At 38.7% G+C, this 20,519-nt stretch overlaps 1 protein-coding gene across 3 annotated transcripts; it reads left to right on the top strand.

The window, feature by feature from the left end:
* The first annotated feature begins 790 nt into the window (after nt 1-790).
* On the top strand, nt 791-20,287 carry gng12a (guanine nucleotide binding protein (G protein), gamma 12a). Of its 3 annotated transcripts, none has more exons than XM_083525261.1 (3): nt 791-814; nt 18,604-18,693; nt 18,868-20,287. In XM_083525261.1, exons 2-3 carry the CDS (start codon nt 18,604-18,606, stop codon nt 18,991-18,993), a joined length of 216 nt encoding a protein of 71 aa, XP_083381387.1. In that variant the 5' UTR covers nt 791-814; the 3' UTR covers nt 18,994-20,287. The 3 variants fall into 3 exon arrangements, with proteins under 3 accessions (XP_083381387.1, XP_083381386.1, XP_083381385.1); XM_083525260.1 differs by lacking the exon at nt 791-814 and adding an exon at nt 2,605-2,916; XM_083525259.1 differs by lacking the exon at nt 791-814 and having other exon boundaries at nt 17,870-18,693.
* Nucleotides 20,288-20,519: the final 232 nt, after the last annotated feature.

Raw genomic sequence — 20,519 nt, 5'->3', positions numbered from 1 at the left:
GAAATGGAGTAGCCTACAAGTAGATTATGCAAGAATATGAAAACTATGAAGAAGATCTGTAAAGACATGCCAGTGAAGGACTCATGTACATCTGATAAATGCAACCTAAATTCCAGGCATGATAATAATCAGGAGGTATGATTGGATCATGTTCAGAGTGTTAGACACAAGTGTTAGACACAAGACAGGTGCCATTGCCATATGAAATCTTAATTTGCTTAACCTTCACATTGTTTGTTCTGAAACTGCTCCACGTAAAAAAAAAAATTAAACATAGTCTACAGGAGTGTCACTTGACCTCAACTCAAACTTTGTCATTTTTTCGTATACACAGTATACAAAAGAACGAAATGTCATTACTAGCGGGCCAAGGTGCATAGACTGTGAAACAGTACGAGTAAACATTAATCATAAATTAACAGAACATTTACATTTGCTGCATTTAGCAGACATCCAGAGCGACTTACAAAAGTGCTTTGAGTCTCAATCCAGGAATAAATCGACACTGGTACACCAGATAACAAACTTCAGATAAATCAGACTACAACACTGTTAAGATTTTGTATTCTTTTTTAAAACAAAGGAAACTTGGGAAGTGTTAGTTTAAGTATTTCAGGAAGAGGAAGGTCTTCAACCATCGCTTGAAGATGCCAGGCTCTCCACTGTTCGGACATCTAGGGGAAGTTCATTCACCTCGGCGCCAGAACATTGAAGTTTACTTACAATTAATTCTGAGAGAAGTAGGTATGAGTCAAGCAGTGCTGGAGGATCTCAGACAGCGTGGTGCACTGCGAGGTGTGATGAGGTCTCTGAGGTAAGATGGCGCTGGTCCATTTTTGGCCTTGTAGTAAACTTTAAACATAACAAAGCTAAGGTGAGATAAATATGAGGTAAAAATTTAAGTAATTTAAGAACAGAGTAAAATAAAGTGCAAGTGCACAGTCAAAGGTGCGCAAGTGTTTAATGTCCAGTGTGTGTATTTTAACTAATGTCTATAGTAAGCAGTTAAAGTTCCTTGCAGATGTCTGCAGATGTTCTACAATGTGCAATGGGCATTTTTAGTGGCCGAGTGCGAGTGTGTGTTTATGACCATTGAGTGACTACTAATGTCCACAGTTAAGGAGGTGGAAACATGGTGATCAGTGGCACCAGGGTGTTCAGGGCTCTGACAGCTTGGTGGAAGAAGCTGTTGCAAAACTTTGTAGTGTGGGTCCTGATGCTTTAGAACCTTGTGCCTGATGGCAGCGGCTCAAACAGGCTGTGGGAGAAGTAAGAGTGGGAGTGGGAGTGGGAGATTCTTCACAATGGTAGAGGCTCTGTGTACTCAGCGTGTATGAAAGATGTGCTGAATAGAGGTGAGGAAGACCCCTATGATCCTCTCAGCTGTCAGGTTTTGCAGTTTCCGAACCATGCAGTCATGCAGCTGGCCAAGACGGTTCACGGTTCTTCTGTAGAAGGTGGTAAGGATTGGTGGTGGGAGGCTGGCCCTCTTCAGCTACTGCAGGAAGTGAAGACAATGTTGGTCTTCTTCACAGAGGTTGTCCAGATGAGGGTAAATTAAGAACCTGGGTACTGCTGACTCTAAAAGCTTTGTGAATAAATGACATCTCTGCTTTTATCTTTCATAGTGCAAAATGAACAGAATACCAAATTATCACAACAGAATATACAGATACTGTACACAATACACATGGCTAATGCTTGTCTACAAATTCAAATTCATGTTAAGTGTTGGAATTTAGTTTATTTTCATTTTGCAGTGAAGGACAAACATAGCAAACGGAAGCTAACTGCCTTCTGCTTAAAGCACTTTGTTGAAACAGCATGCATGAATCATCACGCTTCTGTTTCCGGAAACACTTGCCTGGTTTGTATTCTACGTCATTGTTTTCTGACACTGTGACTTATCTCTAAAAACTTAAATGCTTCATAGATACAAACGTTTCATAGTAAAGCCTTAGCTATAATTTTTGTGAAGAGTGAAGAGGTTTCTGTTTTTCCAATTAAATACCAAGTAAATGGTTAATAACACTTAATATATATTAAATGACGTAATAGACAATAATATAATAAATACTTTTACTTAAGAGTTCAATTTGTTCGCGGAGAACAAGAAAATAAGCAACAACCTATTTCCATATGCATCTGACCTCACCAACAATACCAAGGACCCATCATAATCTCTGATCTGCCTCCACTAACACTAATAGATGCGTTACATTAACACAATCAACAATAGCTACTATATCGCATCACTGCACCTTTGGACTTATTTGGGAAATATTATCGTTTGCACTGCCTTAATTTTTACTTTAGAAATTTATTACTTTAATTTCCTCTTTTTTAATAGTTTTTTTATATTTTTATAGCACCAAATTTCTTTTAAATGCGATCCATCTTACTTCGCAATAAAGATGATTCTAATTTCACCTAAGGGTCTATTTATTAGCTTTTTCCGCCACCTGCTGGAAAATGTGGTAATTGCACAATTGAGATCAAAGCGTAATCCTGAAAACTAACACAAACAGTAACTTTTAAGCGTCTGTAGCTACAATAACACCGAAATCCAAAATGTAATAATTTATGTACAGATTCTAATACACGTATTCATTTAACACGCTGTTTTCAGTGCGAGTCCGCTAATAGACGTGTTGACGCTTCTTACGCAAAGTGCGTGTCCTGCGCAAGCAGCGTGTTCAGCGGAAGGTCGTTTGTTTTCGTCAATGTTGTTGTTGGTATCGTCGCTAAAGCTCTTATAAACTGTTATTATCGAAGTGAAAACACTTGATTACACTGTAGACCAGCATCTAAGTGCTGTTTGTGCGTAACGAGCAGCTTGTCCGGTGTTGGGGAGGCTTTTTGGAGCAACTTACTGCGTCTTTACGGATCTGGAGAAGAAACTCGGGATATTTAAAGGTAAAAATGAAACAAATCGAAACAATACTTGGGTTTAGGTAGATCTTTGGAATTGTGTAGAAGTGTGACTGCTTTGTCTGTTGTGTGTTGGCATGAGCCAGGCTGGAAATCAGCGGTTAGTTTTCTTAACATTATGATACTTTCATCTACATTTTCATATAAATACAAGTCAAGTCAGATGATCAGATTTTGAGGTTGGTGTTGGTTTTATAAAGAAATTATCATAAGATCATTTCGGGCTGATTCATTAAAAGATTGTTTTGAGTAGTTCAGTAGAGAGAAAACGGAAGAACAGATGTTCACAGTTGTTACACAATCCCAAGTGTCATTCATTCATTCATTCGTTCGTTCATTCGTCCATCCATCCATCCACTCATATTCAGTGGTCACAGTGACAAAGGATCAGGGGATGAACCCAGGTTTGAATACACACCGGAAGAGACACCACTTTTGCACATCTTAGTTCCTGGTATTTATTCGCCAATGGGAGAAAACCAGAGAACCCAGATGAAACCCATGTGACCGCAAACCTCCTCATAGACAGTAACCCGAGCCCAGGATCAAACCAGGGACTAAACCAAATTCGACATGTCCACTTTTATAGTTCTGTGTTAGAATTACAAGACAAGAAAGTTCTTACAGAGACAACAAGACTACAGAACAAACGTGTGTGTGTGTGTGTGTGTGTGTGTGTGTGTGTGTGTGTGTGTGTGTGTGTGTGTAATTTTAATATCTATATTAGTGTTGATTTTCTTCTTTCCCACTTGTAACAAAAACATTTTGGTTAATTCTTTATTTATTCCATTGTCACAGTATGTAATTTAATTCTGTTTTTATGTCACAATATTGAGTACGGTAGCAAAAATAAAATTTGGCTACAATAATCATAACTCTTAATAAGTTAATAAAAAACTATAAATTGTAATAAATCGCATATAATTTGGATCAGGTATAAAACTATACCTGATTATCTGTAAACATCTGTCTGTATTAATCTAATTCATAACGTCAGATTAGAAAATGTCTCAAAATCCCACACCAGCCTTCAAACCTGCTATATTTTTTTATATGTGGTCAATTTTCGGTTGCTGATAATGATAATAAAAGATTTTTTCAATGCACACGTTTTTAAACACGATAAAAAATAGCTTTGTCTAAGAAAGAGAAACGTATAAGACCTTCAGTCCTGTGATGAGAAGAGAAGATTCTCTAACGAATATCTGTTTGTAGCACGTTGCGGTTTCACGGTAAAACGACATGCCGTGTTTTATTGTCTTATTAATTGCAATAATGAGGAAAAAATCAACTTAGGCTAGTCACGGAGCGATTGTTCAGAGCTGTAATGAAAGTCAGAACAGAGAATGAAATTTTGTGGATGTACCACCACATTAAATGAAACTCCAAATGAATAAAAATGATTAAGAGTCATTCTGTAATAAATATAAATTTTCCAGCATTGCCGTATTGCTCGGGTATGACTTTACACTCTGAGATCTGAGATGGGTGAGATTTAGTATGGTTTGGTAGATCTCATGTATCACTTCTGATTTCCCACAACTTTGTGTTTTGAGGACTTACGGTTTTTCCCTGAAAATATCTACAATCCTTGCATGTCTACAACAAAATGAGTAAAAATGTCAGACTAAGCAGTGATCCTGCTCTGAATACACCCTCTCATTAAACAGGGAGGTGTTGCGTCCAAGTTCTCCTCCCTCACTGTTCTCTTGATTGTTAGCGGTGACAGATGACGCATTCTGACTAATGCTGCACTTTACTTGTTTAGTCAACACAGCTGAAGACATATTTGAGATTTGGTCAGTCTGGGATGTCTGGCTTGGTGTCCTGGTTGCAAAACTTCTTCCATGGAATTATTGCTAATGTTTGAACAACACTCATGATCCCTAGTAAAAAACAACAACAAAAAAAAACCCAGCAGAAAGTGTGTCATACATTTCTTCAGACTTTGCCACAAACCTCATCAGTATAAAATGTCTTAAATAAGTTCAAACTTATAATTTGAAGTTAAAATGCTAACATGGAAAATGAATAAAAACTATAGGAGCTGTTAGCATTAAGTCATGTGTGATGCTAAACAGTACCCAGAAGTGCCCTGTATTTATAATTAGCATGTTTTATGCTAACATTTCTGAACATATATTTAAGTGATTAAAGTGTCGTTGAGAAAAAAAACCCCACAAATCATGCAGTTCCACTTCTCTCCAGACGATGTCGCTGAACGTTCGTGTTTTACTTATCGCCCTATTGTTTTGTTTTGAGGTCTTTCACTGAAGCTGCTGAATCGAATAAAACATTTTTTTTTATCATTTCATATTGTCCCAGACTTTAAGACACGACAAACTGATGTGTAGCATTAGCACAAGTGTCTTTTTATTAGCTATTAAAAACATCAACTTTAATAATAATTAACAATTTTTAAAACTTTTATGGTCTTTTATGGTTCTATACAGACACATGGAGGTTCCATTTGTTTCTATGCAGCAAACTTGGTGATTAAACGGTATTTATTTCCATCAAACTGTCACTTTAAGCATTGCTAGTAGGTTTTGGATGAAATACGTGTAGCTATGACACATTTCTATTTATATTCGAGAAACATATACATGTAGGTTAAATAGTGAAAGGAATCCCGAACCAACATGGCTCCCATTCCATACTTCAGCACCATGAAGGTCCATCTAGTTGCGGCTTATTGGGACCGACTTCATGAGCCGAAGTGTACGTCCGAGTTATTTAGAGAGAAAACAGATGTCTGGAGTGTTTATCTATCATGGAACCTGCTCAGACACTGCACCTAAATTCTACTGAACTGCTCTGGGAGGAACTGCATCACAAGAAGGAAGCCTCCATCTAGTGAAGAACATCTTTGGCGAGTTTTAAAAGAGACACGGCGAAGTATTTTAGCTGAAGGTTTGGAGAAAGTAACTGCCCGGATGCTGAGAGCGTGTAAAGCTGTTCTTCTTGCTAAGGGAGGATTTTTGAACGATAATAAAGTGGAACATCTGGACGTTTATGGATTTGTTTGGTCGAAGGAAATCTTTATATCGTTACATTACAGAGTTTGGCTCATAGACACAAAACGAACCTGCATATGTCTAAAAAAAAAACGTAAAAACTTTTCACAGACACTGTTGAAACCAATGTTAAGTTTTGTTTTCAATGCAAATAACTGGATCATAAATTAAGCATATTTAGTATATAAAATACAAAATATTCATCCATTCCACTTAAATTTTCCTTATTTTGAGGAAATTTCTGACTCTTAAGAGTCATTTAAATATTATATTGTTATATTTGTTTGATGCAAATGATTATCATTATATGGTGAACGTTTCTTTTTGGAAGGAGTCTCCAGTGTCAGCAGTCAGATATAAAGCTTTACTTTTTTGAAGGTAACTTAAAGTTTTTAGGCGAATGAAAGACTGTGTGAAGCTGCTGAGAAACGTGTATGAGACCTTTAGGACGTGCGGTTTTTGTAATATATTTATATAATTATATATTTATATATGTAAAATAAAAAAAATCAATAAATATAACTTCGGAGAGGTTCTGATTTTCCTGTGACCGCATGAGTTTTCTTCCTTCCTTTTTTTGTTTTTTGAGGAAGAGAAAATTGTTGGTACCTTCAGTACATCTGTGTTCTGTTCAATGAAAATCTCGAAACTACTAGCTAGCAGGACAGGGTAAATAGTTAGCATGATTTTTTTACTTAATGAACCACACAATGTTGATTCTGCACATAAACCTTCATTTCTTTATGCAACAAATTGTCTTGTTGATGATCGTCGCTCATGAAAAAGTGCATCTAGACATGAATCATTAGGAAAAGAACAGTGTGTGATGAGGTACAGAGTCACTTCTACTCTCTTTCCAAATGGTGGCACTAATTTACCACATTTATCTGTTAGTGTACATCAGTCTCAGGACGCCGCCGGGTCTGTTTCGCTCTTTCACCTTCAGCCTGTCAGCTGCTGTTTGCTTTTAAGATCCAGATGGATGTAGACGTGCAGATGGACGTAACATCTGTCCTACACAAATCCTGCTTTTTATGCTGCCTGTCACCCGCAGACAGAAAATCATAGGGTTCTGATTAACGCTCTTTATCAGACGACTCCACGATCGAATGCCTGCTTTTTAACTTTTTGTGCCTGGTGCAGATTTTAAGATGATTTCTCATCATGTGACTCGCACCAGGAGCCGAGGATGATGAGGGGCTGTGATGAAACACATTATTGCCATACAGGGAGGTGGGATCCTTATGAACACGTTAAATATGTACACAAATGTAACACCTTGAATAAACAAACAAATCAATAAAGTAAAAGTAGCTATCGTTTGTTCTAAAAATGCATTCAATAAACAAAAAAAACACAGTATTTTAATTGCATTTATATAATAAAATATAATAAGCATAAATATTTATTGCAAATTTAATTCTAATCTTAAATCGTTGCTTTTTAAATAGTAAATCATTTAAAATGTAATAAATTGTATCCCATTTGTTAGTTTTCTTTATTTAAACATGATTATAAAGTGTGTATTAGGATATAATATATACTAATATTTGTTATATTAAAGTGCAAATGTAAATTAATTCTTATTCAAATGCAGATTTTAAAGAAAGATTCATATTTTATTTATTTATCTATTTTTTCAGATCTGATTTAAATAGAAAACCAGGCATGTGATATGAAATATATTATAAAAATTTATTTATAATAATTGTTAAAGTTATTGCTCATAAATATATATATATATATGAGATATAATAAAACTAATTCTAAAAATGCAAAGCTGCAGAAGAGAGATTGTGACTTGTGCACATTTTTTGATTGAATGTAATCTAAGGTTTTAACACCGATTAAAAAAAGAAATGCTGAGTCATCGGTAGGCTTTTGGGTTTTTTTTTCCCGGACTAATCTGCATCACATGGCAGTGTGAAGGTGTGCCCTGGACCGTGACCTTACCGTATTTCATAACCAGCATTGCTCTAATTTGGGCATTGTTTCCGTGTTTGTAAAGCCGAGCCCTGTGTTAGGGAGGTATGTAGAGTATCGCTTGCCGTGTTTTAGGAACGCCGCACCCCGCCGGAGTCGCGAGCTGATGAATAGCCGTGTACCCGTGTTGGCAGAAAGTGAGAAGGCAGGAAGCCTCAGGTGGCCACGATGCTGATGATCCTCTAACAAAGGATCTTCGGGGCTCCGGCGGGACAGAGTCGGGATTGTGAGAAGGTTCCCCGTCAGGGGTTTTGTGAAAGCAGGAGGCCTTGAGGGGTCTCATGTTTAGGGCATTTGTTTTGCTGGAGAGAACGAAAGACAATCTCTCAGACGAGCTCCACAGAGGCCCCTAAATCTTTTGACCTTTTCTCTTGTGTGGAGAAAAAAAAGCCTGCAGGTGCCAGCGTGCCACACAAGTTCCCTCACAACCACCACGTCACTTCACTTCCTGATTTCTTCAACACTTCTACACTCTTTAGCGCTTTATCTTGGCTTTAAAACAAGTATCGCCTGATAACGCCTGGGAAATGAGAAGTTACTGCATTTTAATAATGGCTAACTTCCTGTGTGTGTGTGTGTGTGTGTGTGTGTCTGTGTGTGTGTGTGTGTGTGTGTGTGTGTGTGTGTGTGTGTGTGTGTGTGTGCATGTAGAACACAACTTTTATTGTTTATTCTTCTTGATACCGAAGTCAGGATGTCTACCTAAACATGTGTCTGTATATATAAGAATATATATATGAGAAATAAGATCAAGATGCAGAATGATAAACAATATTAAAATATTTTCTGCACGTGCATACACACTTAATGCACATCAATTATAAAAAATTGTTACATCAAAGAGAAATATAATCCATGAAATTGTTTAATATTTACAATTACGGCTTTTAGCAGACGCCCGTCTGCAGAGCGACTTACAACTGAGCAGGGGAGGGTTAAGGGCCTTGCTCAAGGGCCCAACAGGGGTCGGGATTTGAACTTGTGACGTTCGGATCCAAGGTCCCATGCCTTAACTTGAGCTACAACCTCTCACAATATAAAAACAATATAATATATTGTATTAAAAAATTGCACTTTAATAAAGAAAACCAGAAACGCCAGCATCAGGACTCAAATCAAAATTTAAAATTTGAATATGCAAAATAGAAAAGCATCTTACATCCACTTACAGACGTCATTAAGCTGATATTATTAATGTTAGCTAATATAAATGATGATGAAACTCCAGACTCGTACTCGCCACAACACACGTGACCGCGTTTACGCGACTATTTTTAAGTAGTTGAAAAGAAGGTTTTGTGTTCATGATGATTGTAATAGAAATCAATCAGTGTTTGAGTCATTAATATCATTCTATTAATAGATCAGAGAGTCACATTCGAGTCTTGTTTGGGAGTCTTGTCGAGAGTTGTGATAAAATGATAATAGAAACATTATAGCCGGAAGAAATCATAGTACTTTGGATACTTAAAGGCAAAAAAAACGTTTGTACTTTTACTCAAGTCAAAGTTTAAATGGACATTTTTACTCTTACTGGAGTCACATTTTACCTTCTGTATCGACTACTTCATCCACCACTGGATTTGAATGGAGCACATAGAACATCTCATGTACAATGGATTTAAATGTTGGTGTATTGGTAGAGGAGAGCCTCAGAAACCTACACAGCATTTCTGCTTTACGCTGGTTGATGTCATTAAGAGGAAGTCGGTGTGATGATGGAAACACGTATAAACTTTACTCCTGAATTGCTTTCTTCATTCAGAAGAAGCACTGGGGCAGTACTAAAACCAGTAAGTGAGGTAATATGTGAGGAATGGCTTGATATGTTGCCATCAGATGTATTACGCTATTCCTGTGGGGAAAACACTGAATGGTTCTGGCCTTCCCAAAAGAAAAAAAAGAAAAAGAAAAAAGTGCTTGGCCCCATTAATCGCTGCTTACAGCTGCATTTTTTTTTTTTTCTCGAATTTGTCACAGACATATCTATGTGACAAACTTCACACACCTTTAAGTGGAGACTCCTTCCATGTTTGCTAAATAAATAATGAAATGATAAATATTATTCAATTCATATTAATAATAAACTCCACACTACATCATTAGGACACGGTGTAAACACTGTGTATAACTTTTGTACAGTTGTACATACAGTCTACATATTGCATATTGTAAATTATTAAAATGATCTATTATTTGTGTCTCTGTTTTTGGAAAAAATTAAATAAATCAAAATCCATAACTGTAATGAAAATGAGGCTTTGATGTAATAAAGTTTGTGATGTTTGAATCGTTGAATGCATGTAAACTGGGGTATGTGGAGTTTATAGAAAAGCCTGTTGACTCTTTTGTGGTGGAAATGATTTCTTCTTCGTTCTGCATGGACGCATTTCTCATGGTTTGGCTTTAAACCTCCCCATGCAGCTGCTCATCAGGTGCAGTCTGAAGGCTCCGTCTCAGGGTCTGGTATCTTGATATTTACTTCAGAATCTCAGAGAAAATGTCTGAAAAATGTTGTTTCTTCAATTCTTTTTACTCAGGCATGGCTTTTTTCACATGCATATCCATGCTGATCATCTCCTTTAGTTCTCACGTGTGTGTGTGGGTCCTTATAACGTTTGCATGCCTTCATTCCCCTGGTCTCTTATCATGTGCTTGTATCCCACACTGTGTGCACTTTTTATTTATGGTCTTACACCATCAGCGGTTGCTGATCTCAGAAAGGGAAGTCGGCGTGACTGTTGCGGGAATTTTCGTTTAATCATATGAAACTGGTCATGTGATGCGATCTGATGTTTGACGGACGTAATCTCTCAGAGGTCAGTCGGTTTCTTTTGGATTGGCATGATGTCTCGTCTGGGGTGAAAAGTCATGAAGGCGGTGTGTTGGCGCTTGTAAGGAATGAAACACTCTTCATCATGCAATTAAAGGAAAACAAAGGTGTGATGAAGCAGAGTTACTGATTGATTACTGAAAATGAAGATGACTTTCAAGGTTTATTCCTCTTATACTACAGCATTATGCCTGTGCTGTTACACTCTCACCTATAACATACACACCCATATAACACACACACACACACACACACACACACACACACACACACACACACTCCCTATAACACACACTCGCCTATAACACACACTTCCATATAACACACACACACACACACACACACACACACACACACACACACACTGTGTTATAGGTAGTAGGGAGTGTGTGTTATAGGCGAGAGTGAGTTATAGGGAGTATAACACACACTCCCTATAACTCACTCTCGCCTATAACACACTCTCGCCTATAACACACTCTCGCCTATAAAACACACACACACGTGTTATAGGGAGTGTGTGTTATAGGCGAGAGTGTGTTATAGGGTGTGTGTGTGTGTGTGTGTGTTATAGGGAGTGTGTGTTATAGGCGAGAGTGAGTTATAGGGAGTATGTGTTATACTCCATATAACTCACTCTCGCCTGTAACACACACTGTACCTTTATGATCTCATTGTTTTGCACATTTCCAGAGGTCTTGTTTTCGAGACCACCAGTGAGGCGAGTTAAAGTTAAAGTTAAAGTTGGACTTGTAGCCTTGGGAAATGTCTCACTTTGCGCTCCATCCACATGTGGCCACTGAGTCTCTAAATACACACTTTGTTTTTGAAGCTGTACGTGTGGAGAACTGGCAGATTGAGATCGTTGGTCTGAGCTGAATAGTGGTGCGTTTCTTTACTGCTCAGCTGAATAGAGGCATTTAGAAGGAACGAGACACCAGAGAGCGACACACAATGACTGAGAGTTTGTTCTGCACATGTGTGTGTGTGTGTGTGTGTGTGTGTGTGTGTGTGTGTGTGTGTGTGTGTCTGTGTGTGTGTGTGTGTGTGTGTGTGGTGTTAGTAAAACTTATTTCTGACCTGAGAAAATATTAATCTCCGTCTTGTAGTTAATAAAAACAGCAAAAACACATTAACTCCTTCTTCTTACGAGCCGTTAGTATAGAAACTGTTCTGTTTCTACTTTTATCATCGTTGTTATAAGTAAATTCAACACCACCTCTTCTGAAAATCACAATCCAGAATCCAGAGTTAAGTGTGTAGGGATAAAAACGAGGGGAATCTAAAACAGCTGAAACAAGGTGTAGGGCAGGTTTATCAAACTGGTGTTGTTCAGGGTGGAGGTTGCAGCTTAATGGTTAAAGCATTGAACTTTAGATCAGAAGGTCCTGAGTTTAAATCCCAGCCACATCAAGCTGCCACCCTTGGGCCCCTCAGCAAGGCCCTTAATCCCATTGTTTCTTAGTTGGACAAATGAGGTAATTGTAAGTTGTTCTGGATAAATCAATCTGATAAATGTAAATTATTTAATTATGCAATAAATAATTAGCATAAACTCAAGTCAATGTGAAGGTCAATGTCAGGGATTGAAATCGCAGGTCAAGAGCGTGAACCTACACATGTGGTACAGCTTTACTTTTTACTTACACTGATCTCTTCATCATGGCTCCTGTTAGTGGGTGGATTTATTTATCAGGCAGTAGGTGAACATTTTGTCCTCAAAGTTGATGTTAGAAGCAGGAAAAATGGACGAGCGTAAAGATTTTGACAAATTGAGACGTCTAGAAGGCTGGATCAGATCGTCTCTAAAACTGCAGCTCTTGTGGGATGTTAATGGTCTGCGGTGTTCAGAATCTATCAAAAGTGCTCCAAGGAAGGAAAGGATCATTGATGCACGTGAGGAGTGAAGGCTGGTCCGTGTGGTTCCGATCCAACAGACGAGCTCCTGTAGCTCGAACTGCTGAAGAAGTTCATGCTGTTGATACTCGACGGGTCACGACTGTTTAAGTAGCAAAAGGGGACCAACACGATATTCGGCAGGTGATCATAATGTTATGGCTTATTGGTGTATTTGCTTTACTTATAAGTGGAAGCTTAATGGTTGCTGGATTGGACTTTTCTGTTGTACTGTATGAATACAATAACTGTAAGTTGCTCTGGATAAGAGCAAGTGGAGCATTTTACAGCATGGATCTGGTTTTCAACGTAGCAGCACATAGAGGTTTTTCCAGACTCTGGTTTTGTGTGTAGTACGAGGAAAAAGTAGAAAATACTGGAAATAAAACAATGAGAGGAACTGCAGCTGAGTTCACTGAATGTGGGGCTGAAGGTTGTTGAATATTGGAAAAAACGCGTAACCTAAAATGTGTGTGTGTGTGTGTGTGTGTGTGTGTGTGTGTGTGTGTGTGTGTGTGTGTGTGTGTGTGTTGATGTATTTGCTCAGTGGTCCTGATTTACAATTCTTTTTTTCCTTCACTATAATGCCATTTCATATGTTTTAATATATGAGCTGAACGCTCCTTACTCATGTGTGTGTGTGTGTGTGTGTGTGTGTGTGTGTGTGTGTGTGTGTGTGTGTGTGTGTGTGTGTGTGCGCGTGCTGACGTATGTTGGGCTTTATCTCCAGGAGCCGGTGTTTGGTTAGGGCTGGGGCGCGTCGTGATAATGGCCCATTATTGCAGCCAAGGCCTCATGTTGTTGTGTGCAGATGGACACACATACACTCGCAACTTTTTCCACACACACCTGCATTTGGGGATTTGCAGAACACAAGCTATTTTTGAACCAGCCATTCATTTTGCATGACACTAGGCCGAGTGGGTGACGTCAGGCCGAGAGGACACACACACACACACACACACACACACACACACACACACACACACACACACACACACACACACACACACACACACACTCCGTTTTGTTTGGAGCCACACAACATGCTGATTGTGTGGTGGTGTGTTGTGCAGCAGAGACTGTGTGCTGTACTGTATGTGACAGAAAGTAGTGATTAGGTCCATTTTCTGTGCACGCACTGAGGGCTACATGCATCGTGCTTTGTTTCTGTTTCACCAAAAGATTTCATGGTTGAAGAATCATTTACAGTAGCTCTTAAAATTGAAGCCATATGGGGTTGTATAGGACACTTTTGGATGCTGTAGCATGAAATTTTCCCTTCACTTGGAAGACCCAAATCTCCTGCACCTCAGGCCTCCTCACTTCCTCACCTACATCAGTACCTGACTTTACTAACACACATGGAATTCCCACAAATCTCCACAAAACCCTGGTTTTAACATCTTCCCAGAAGGTAATTATAATGGCAGAAGGAGACTCAATAAGGAATGGGATGCTCAAAAATATGCACATCCCATTCCTACTTTTTTAAAAACTCAATGCAATTCAACGAAAGCATTTTTGCAACAGATTTGCAGCTACTACTTTTCTCCTGCATTTTTCTATCTTCTAAACAGGGTTTCTGCAGGTTTCACAAAGTTGAATTTAAGACTTTTAAGACCGTTAACATTGGAATTTAAGGCCTACGACATCAAGAACACGCACACAAACACGTTGTTAGCACCTGGCCATAACCGAGCCCTGAATTCATTTTCCCTAAACTAAGTTTTGTTGCAAGTATTGCTAAACTTGCACTTCGCCATAAGTGAAAAATAGAATCAGTTTGACGGCTGAGGTACAATCCGAGAGAGATTCACTCCAGTAACAGGAAGCTGATTGACTGCATGTTGGTCTCATTTGTAGTCGTAATACAGCGAATTATATTTGGTCCAGCGAAAGAAAGAACCACACCACGGAAACTAACAAACAAAAACATTGTAAAGTGCTGGGGGACATTTATTTTCGATGCACATTAGACATCTAAAAATTAAGATCTGTTCAAACTATTTAAAACCTAGAACAGCGAATTTACGATTTTTTGCGGCCTAAAATGTAGATTTTTTTTTTAATTTTAGACTTTTTTAGGACCCCAGAGAAATTCTGGCTAAATGATAAAAATGCCTAATATGTATCGTGCAAACGTATATGTGATGTTTTGCCCAGACCGCATTGAACCATTAAAAACGTTCTCATATTATTATTATTCCTACCATTTTGCTCCCAAATTTGAACATAGATTTAGAAATAACATGTAGCTTACTAGCATCCATGCTAATAAAATAAAAACTTTACTGACCTTATAATGATTTAGTTAATGTTTTTTTAATTAACAATGTACATTCATTTTATAAAAACTTGATATGGCCACATTGACCCATTTTGGGTTTTTTTTTATAAAGAGAAAGAAAAATAGAGAGAAGAAACAAGTGGATTTACTTTTCTTCTTCCTTTAATCTTTTATGATGCAACTTTCTGTTTTGAAATTATATAAATATTCAAAAGAAATTTGATCAGTGTGTGTAGCCTTGATTTTCCATTACTTTGTTTGTCAGTGCGGGTGTTTCGTGTTCCAGGGGTCGGATAACTTATGTGCCAGAGGTCACAGGTTTGACCTCTACTATTGTTACGAGTAAAACGCAGATGCATTAAAGCCTGCAGCTGGTTAACTCTGATCTGGTTGTTAAGTAATGAAACGTTATGCTAAGTAAAAATAAAACCAAGTTACAAAGCACTGTTTGTTACTTTTAATCAAATTAAAGGGGGGTTGATCCCATTTAAACTAAACAGCCATTATTTATACAAATGTGAAGTTATTTTTGGAATAAAACTTTTTAATAATTATGTAACATTCTGGAAAGAGTAGTTTAAATCTTTGTAAGTGAGAGAATAAAATTAATCTAGAGATTGAATGACTGTTTATAGCTGCTTTAATGTAAATGAGCTCATTTGCAGTTTAGACAATAAAACTCTCAGCTTTGGAAAGAAACAAGAGGAAATGAAATACAACCCTGAGTTAGCTTTGACTTCCCTAATGCATGCTGTGAATTTGGGCTGAATCTGAGAATAATGAATCTTCTTCTTCTTCTTCTTTCGGCTGCTCCCATTAGGGGTCGCCACAGCGGATCATCCGTCTCCATACCACCCTGTCCTCTACATCTGCCTCTTTCACACCAACTACCTGCATGTCTTCCCTCACCACATCCATGAACCTCCTCCTTGGCCTTCCTCTTTTCCTCCTACCTGGTGGCTCCATCCTCAGCATTCTTCTACCAATATAATTCATGTCCCTCCTTTGCACATGTCCAAACCATCTCAATCTCGCCTCCCTCACCTTGTCACCAAAACATCCTACATGCGCTGTCCCTCTACTAAACTCATTTCTAATCTTGTCCATCCTTGTCACGCCCTTCTCTCCAGCGCATATCTCCACCTCTCCAGGCTCTTCTCAACCTGCTCCCTGCTCTCACCACAAATCACAATATCATCCGCAAACATCATAGTCCAGGGAGACTCCTGTCCGTCAACCTGTCCATCACCACTGCAAACAGGAAAGGGTTTGTACCTTGATGCAGTCCAACCTTCACCCTGAACCAGTCTGTCGTACCTACTGCACACTTCACCACCGTCACGCTGTCCTCATACATGTCCTGCACCACCCTCACATACTTCTCTGACAGACCTGACTTCCACATACAATACCACAACTCCTCTCTTGGCACTCTGTCGTACGCTTTCTCTAAATCCACAAATACACAATGCAATTCCTTCTGTCCTTCTCTATACTCGGCATTAAACCATACTGTTGCTCACAGATGGTCACCTCTTCTCTCAGCCTGGCTACCACTACTCTCTGGGGTGTGACTGGGCAAAACTAAGTGCACCATTGTGTTAGTCTTGATCTCTATAACGTACACCGTGAATCTGGAAAAATGGTCTGTGGTGTTTTTTTTTCAGTAAACAGTATTAAGTTGATCAGTCACACCATGAAGTTATGGGAACATAACTTCATGGTGTGACTGATCAACTTAATTCCCCTGTAGTTACTGCAAGACTGCACATCTCCTTTATGCTTAAAGATCGGTACCAGCACACTTCTTCTCCATTCCTCAGGCATCTTCTCACCTTCCAAAATCCTGTTGAACAACCTGGTCAAAAACTCCACTGCCATCTCTCCTAAACATCTCCACGCTTCTACCGGTATGTCATCTGGTTCAACCTCTCATACAGCTCCTCGTATGCTTTTTCCTTGGCTTTCGCCACATCCCTCTTTACCTGCTGCCGCATCTCCTTGTACTCCTGCCTACTTTTCTCATCACCCTGTCTATCCCACTTCTGTTTTGCCAACCTCTTTCTCCTTATGCTCTCCTGCACTTCCTCATTCCACCACCATGTCTCCTTGTCTTGCTTTCTATTTCCAGATGTCACACCGAATACTTTTCTAGCTGCCTCGCTCATCATTTCTGCAGTAGTTGCCCAATCATCCAACACCTCTTCAACACCACCGAGCCTCTGTCTGACCTCTTCCTTGAACCTCACACTACACTCTTCCTCCTTCAGCCTCCACCATCTTATTCTTCATTCAGTCCTCACTCTCCTCCTCTTCTTCTTCACCTCCAAAACCATCCTACAGACCACCATCCGATGCTGTCTAGCTACACTGTCCCCTGCCAACACCTTACAGTCTCCAATTTCCTTCAGGTTGCATCTCCTGCATAGCACATAGTCCACCTGTGTGCACCTTCCTCCACTCTTATACGTCACCCTATGATCCTCCTTCTTCTTAAAATAAGTGTTCACCACTGCCATTTCCATCCTTTTAGCAAAATCTACCACCATTTGCCCTTCCACATTCCTCTCCTTAAAACCATACCTACCCATTACCTCCTCATCACCTCTGTTCCCTTCACCTACTTGCCCATTAAAGTCTGAATCTGAAAATAATGAATATTTTACTGAAAAAAAAACACCACAGACCATTTTTCCAGATTCACGGTGTACGTTATAGAGATCAAGACTAACACAATGGTGCACTTAGTTTTGCCCAGTCACACCCCAGAGCTAAGATATGAGTGGGGAATCAGACTCTCCTATGGTGTACCCCAAGGCTCAGTACTGGGTTCACTTTTGTTCAAATTCAAAACTAAGTGTACCCCTGAGTTAGTCCAGAATTTCCTAATATATAATGTGAATTTGGGGTGAATCTGACAAATATTTGACTTTCTCTGATTTTTGCCAAATTCACAGCATATGTTATCGATGTCAAAACTAACACAGTGGTGTATTTAGTTTCAGCTAAGGACACTGCGGAGAAGAGATATGATTAGAGAACCAGACTCTCCTATGGTGTCCCACAAGCTTCAGTACTGGGTCCTCTTTTTTTTTTTTTCTTTCTGTAAAGCTGCTTTAAGACAATGTCTGTTGTGAAAAGCGCTATAGAAATAAACTTGAAACTTAACTCTTTTCCTCCGACTCAAAATTAATTAGACTCATGAATGTGTTTTGACTTCCCCAGTGCATCCTGTAAATCTGGGGTTAAAATCTAAGAATGCTGAATTTTTCACCAAAAAAATGATTTTCCTTTCAGAAAATGTTCCAAATACAAGACTCTTTTCTGGCTCATCACTATTAATAGAGGAACCTGAGAAGAAAACGTTCCCGTTTTAGCCATTCGAGGAGTAAATATGAAGCATTAGGAACTAATGCTAATGGTAATCTTATTCATTGAATAAGATGGAAATCGTATTCATCTTCGATTAAAATGTGACTTTCATTGTCACAAGCCTCCTGACCAGAAACGGTTTGGGGTGCAAAATTATTTTTCGCTTTGTTCGTTGTTGAGTATTTGCAGTGATTACCATAGTGATAGGAATAAATTGTAGACGGTAAAACGAAAAGTTTGTGTGTTTGTATATGTGTCCCCACAGTTGCATGTTGGTGAAGATGTCCTCCAAGTCCAGCTCAAACAACTTGGCTCTTGCGAAGAGGGTGGTACAGCAGCTACGGGTCGAGGCCAGTATCGAGAGGGTAAAGGTAACGCTTTCATTTATTTTCTGACATTTATACCATGCTGGAGTGATTTCTACACAGCTTTAGTCCTGGCCGACGAGTTTAATCTCTACACACCCCTCATAGCCCAGAGCAATAATTACAAATCAGCCCCATGAGTGTAAGTGTGAAATAATTTCTGTCTTTTGTCTTCTTCAGGTGTCCAAAGCTTCAGCCGATCTCATGCGCTACTGCAGTGAACACGCCAAGTACGACCCCCTGCTCATGGGCATCCCGGCTTCCGAAAACCCCTTCAAGGACAAAAAGCCCTGCATTTTATTGTAGTCGCCGCACGTCACCTCGTTCCTTATTTAATCAACACTGCCATGTGACACTGCCTTAACCGCCTGCACTGTGTCGATCAGCACTAATCCCAGCCAAACCTCTTTCTGTTGTTAAAAATAGTACAGTGTGTCGTATACGTATAATGGGTTTTGTTTTTCATATTGAACTTAATACATTCCGTGAAAATTTAGTAAAGATTTTACATGAAATCCATGTTTTGGTTTGTATAAAAGTAAATAATTTTGTCTCTAATTTCCCTCGCTGTTGCTCTGTGTCAAACGGCTTCTATTAACTCCTTTTTTTTTTTGAGAAATATGTATGTAGGAAACTATTTTTACTTGCTTGCATGTGCCTCCATCTAATAGAATGTATTTTGTTTTTAAAAATGCAATGGTTTTCTATGTACAACTTGTAATTTCAATGTGGTTTAATATGATACAGTGTGCGGAAGTGTGCAGGAATCATTGACTCAGTGAAAGTTATTAGTGAAGTACATTCATTATAATTTTTTTTACAGATTGCAAACCACAAATCTTTAAATGACCACTGATTTATCTCTCTCACAACCACACACGGTGTATACAGTATAAAATATTATTAAAACTAAAGCTTAGACTTCAATAATAAACCTATTGTTGTAGTTTAAATGACACAGTGCCTTCCACTCCAGTACACGCCACATTGTTCTTCATACTCAACGCTATGAGATCATCTGATTACCTCTGCTTGCATCACACTGCACCTTTCACATCGCAGTGCTGGAAAAACACCACCTTTATCCCAATGACCTCAAACGCTAAAGCCTCGAGGGCATCTCCTCAGCTGGGAAGAGCTTTGTTACGAAACAAACAAGTTAATATTATTCTCATTGTATGTGTGTTATTTGAGATATTGTAGGAAATTCCATTTACAGTGAAAAGATCAGTGACCATCATATAGCACAAGGACTGCAGGAATCAACAGCTGGGTGCCTATACTTACAAGCACCTCTAATTCTGGTTGCCATTTTTCGGCTTTGAGATTCTACACTACAGAGCTTCGGCATCTAATGCAATGTTTTTCAGTACAGAACGGTAACATTACAGAGGAAGTAAGAAGGGAAGAAAATACTTAACCGATGTCTACGTTTTGTAATCAGTTGTCTGTTTGTAATGCTTCGTTTTTTCCGATATTTGTGACGCTTTCACATTCCAAGGAACGGTGACTTCATCAGACCTTGAACGATTCCGTGTGTCTTCATAACCATGTCTCATAAACGATTTTATTCAAATGATACAAAATAAATTATTTACTGTACTTTTCTGAGTCATTCTTTTTTTTTTTTCAGCTGGTACAATATGAACATTTTGACTACATGATGGAGATAAGAATTATAATAAGCCACAGATGGAGAGGTCTGCATTAACAGGAACACAAGCAATAGGAGAGTCATACAACTTTATACTGTAGCTCACATACTGACTTTATCTGTCCACTCAAACACAACAGACTCATACAGAATTGATAGGAAACGATCAATTATTCCC

Source organism: Silurus aristotelis (genome assembly GCF_946808225.1).
Source record: "Silurus aristotelis genome assembly, chromosome: 22".
Taxonomy (NCBI): Eukaryota; Metazoa; Chordata; class Actinopteri; order Siluriformes; family Siluridae; genus Silurus; species Silurus aristotelis.
The sequence above is the reverse complement of the archived record's forward strand: the minus strand, read 5'-3'. Positions and strand labels throughout refer to the sequence as shown.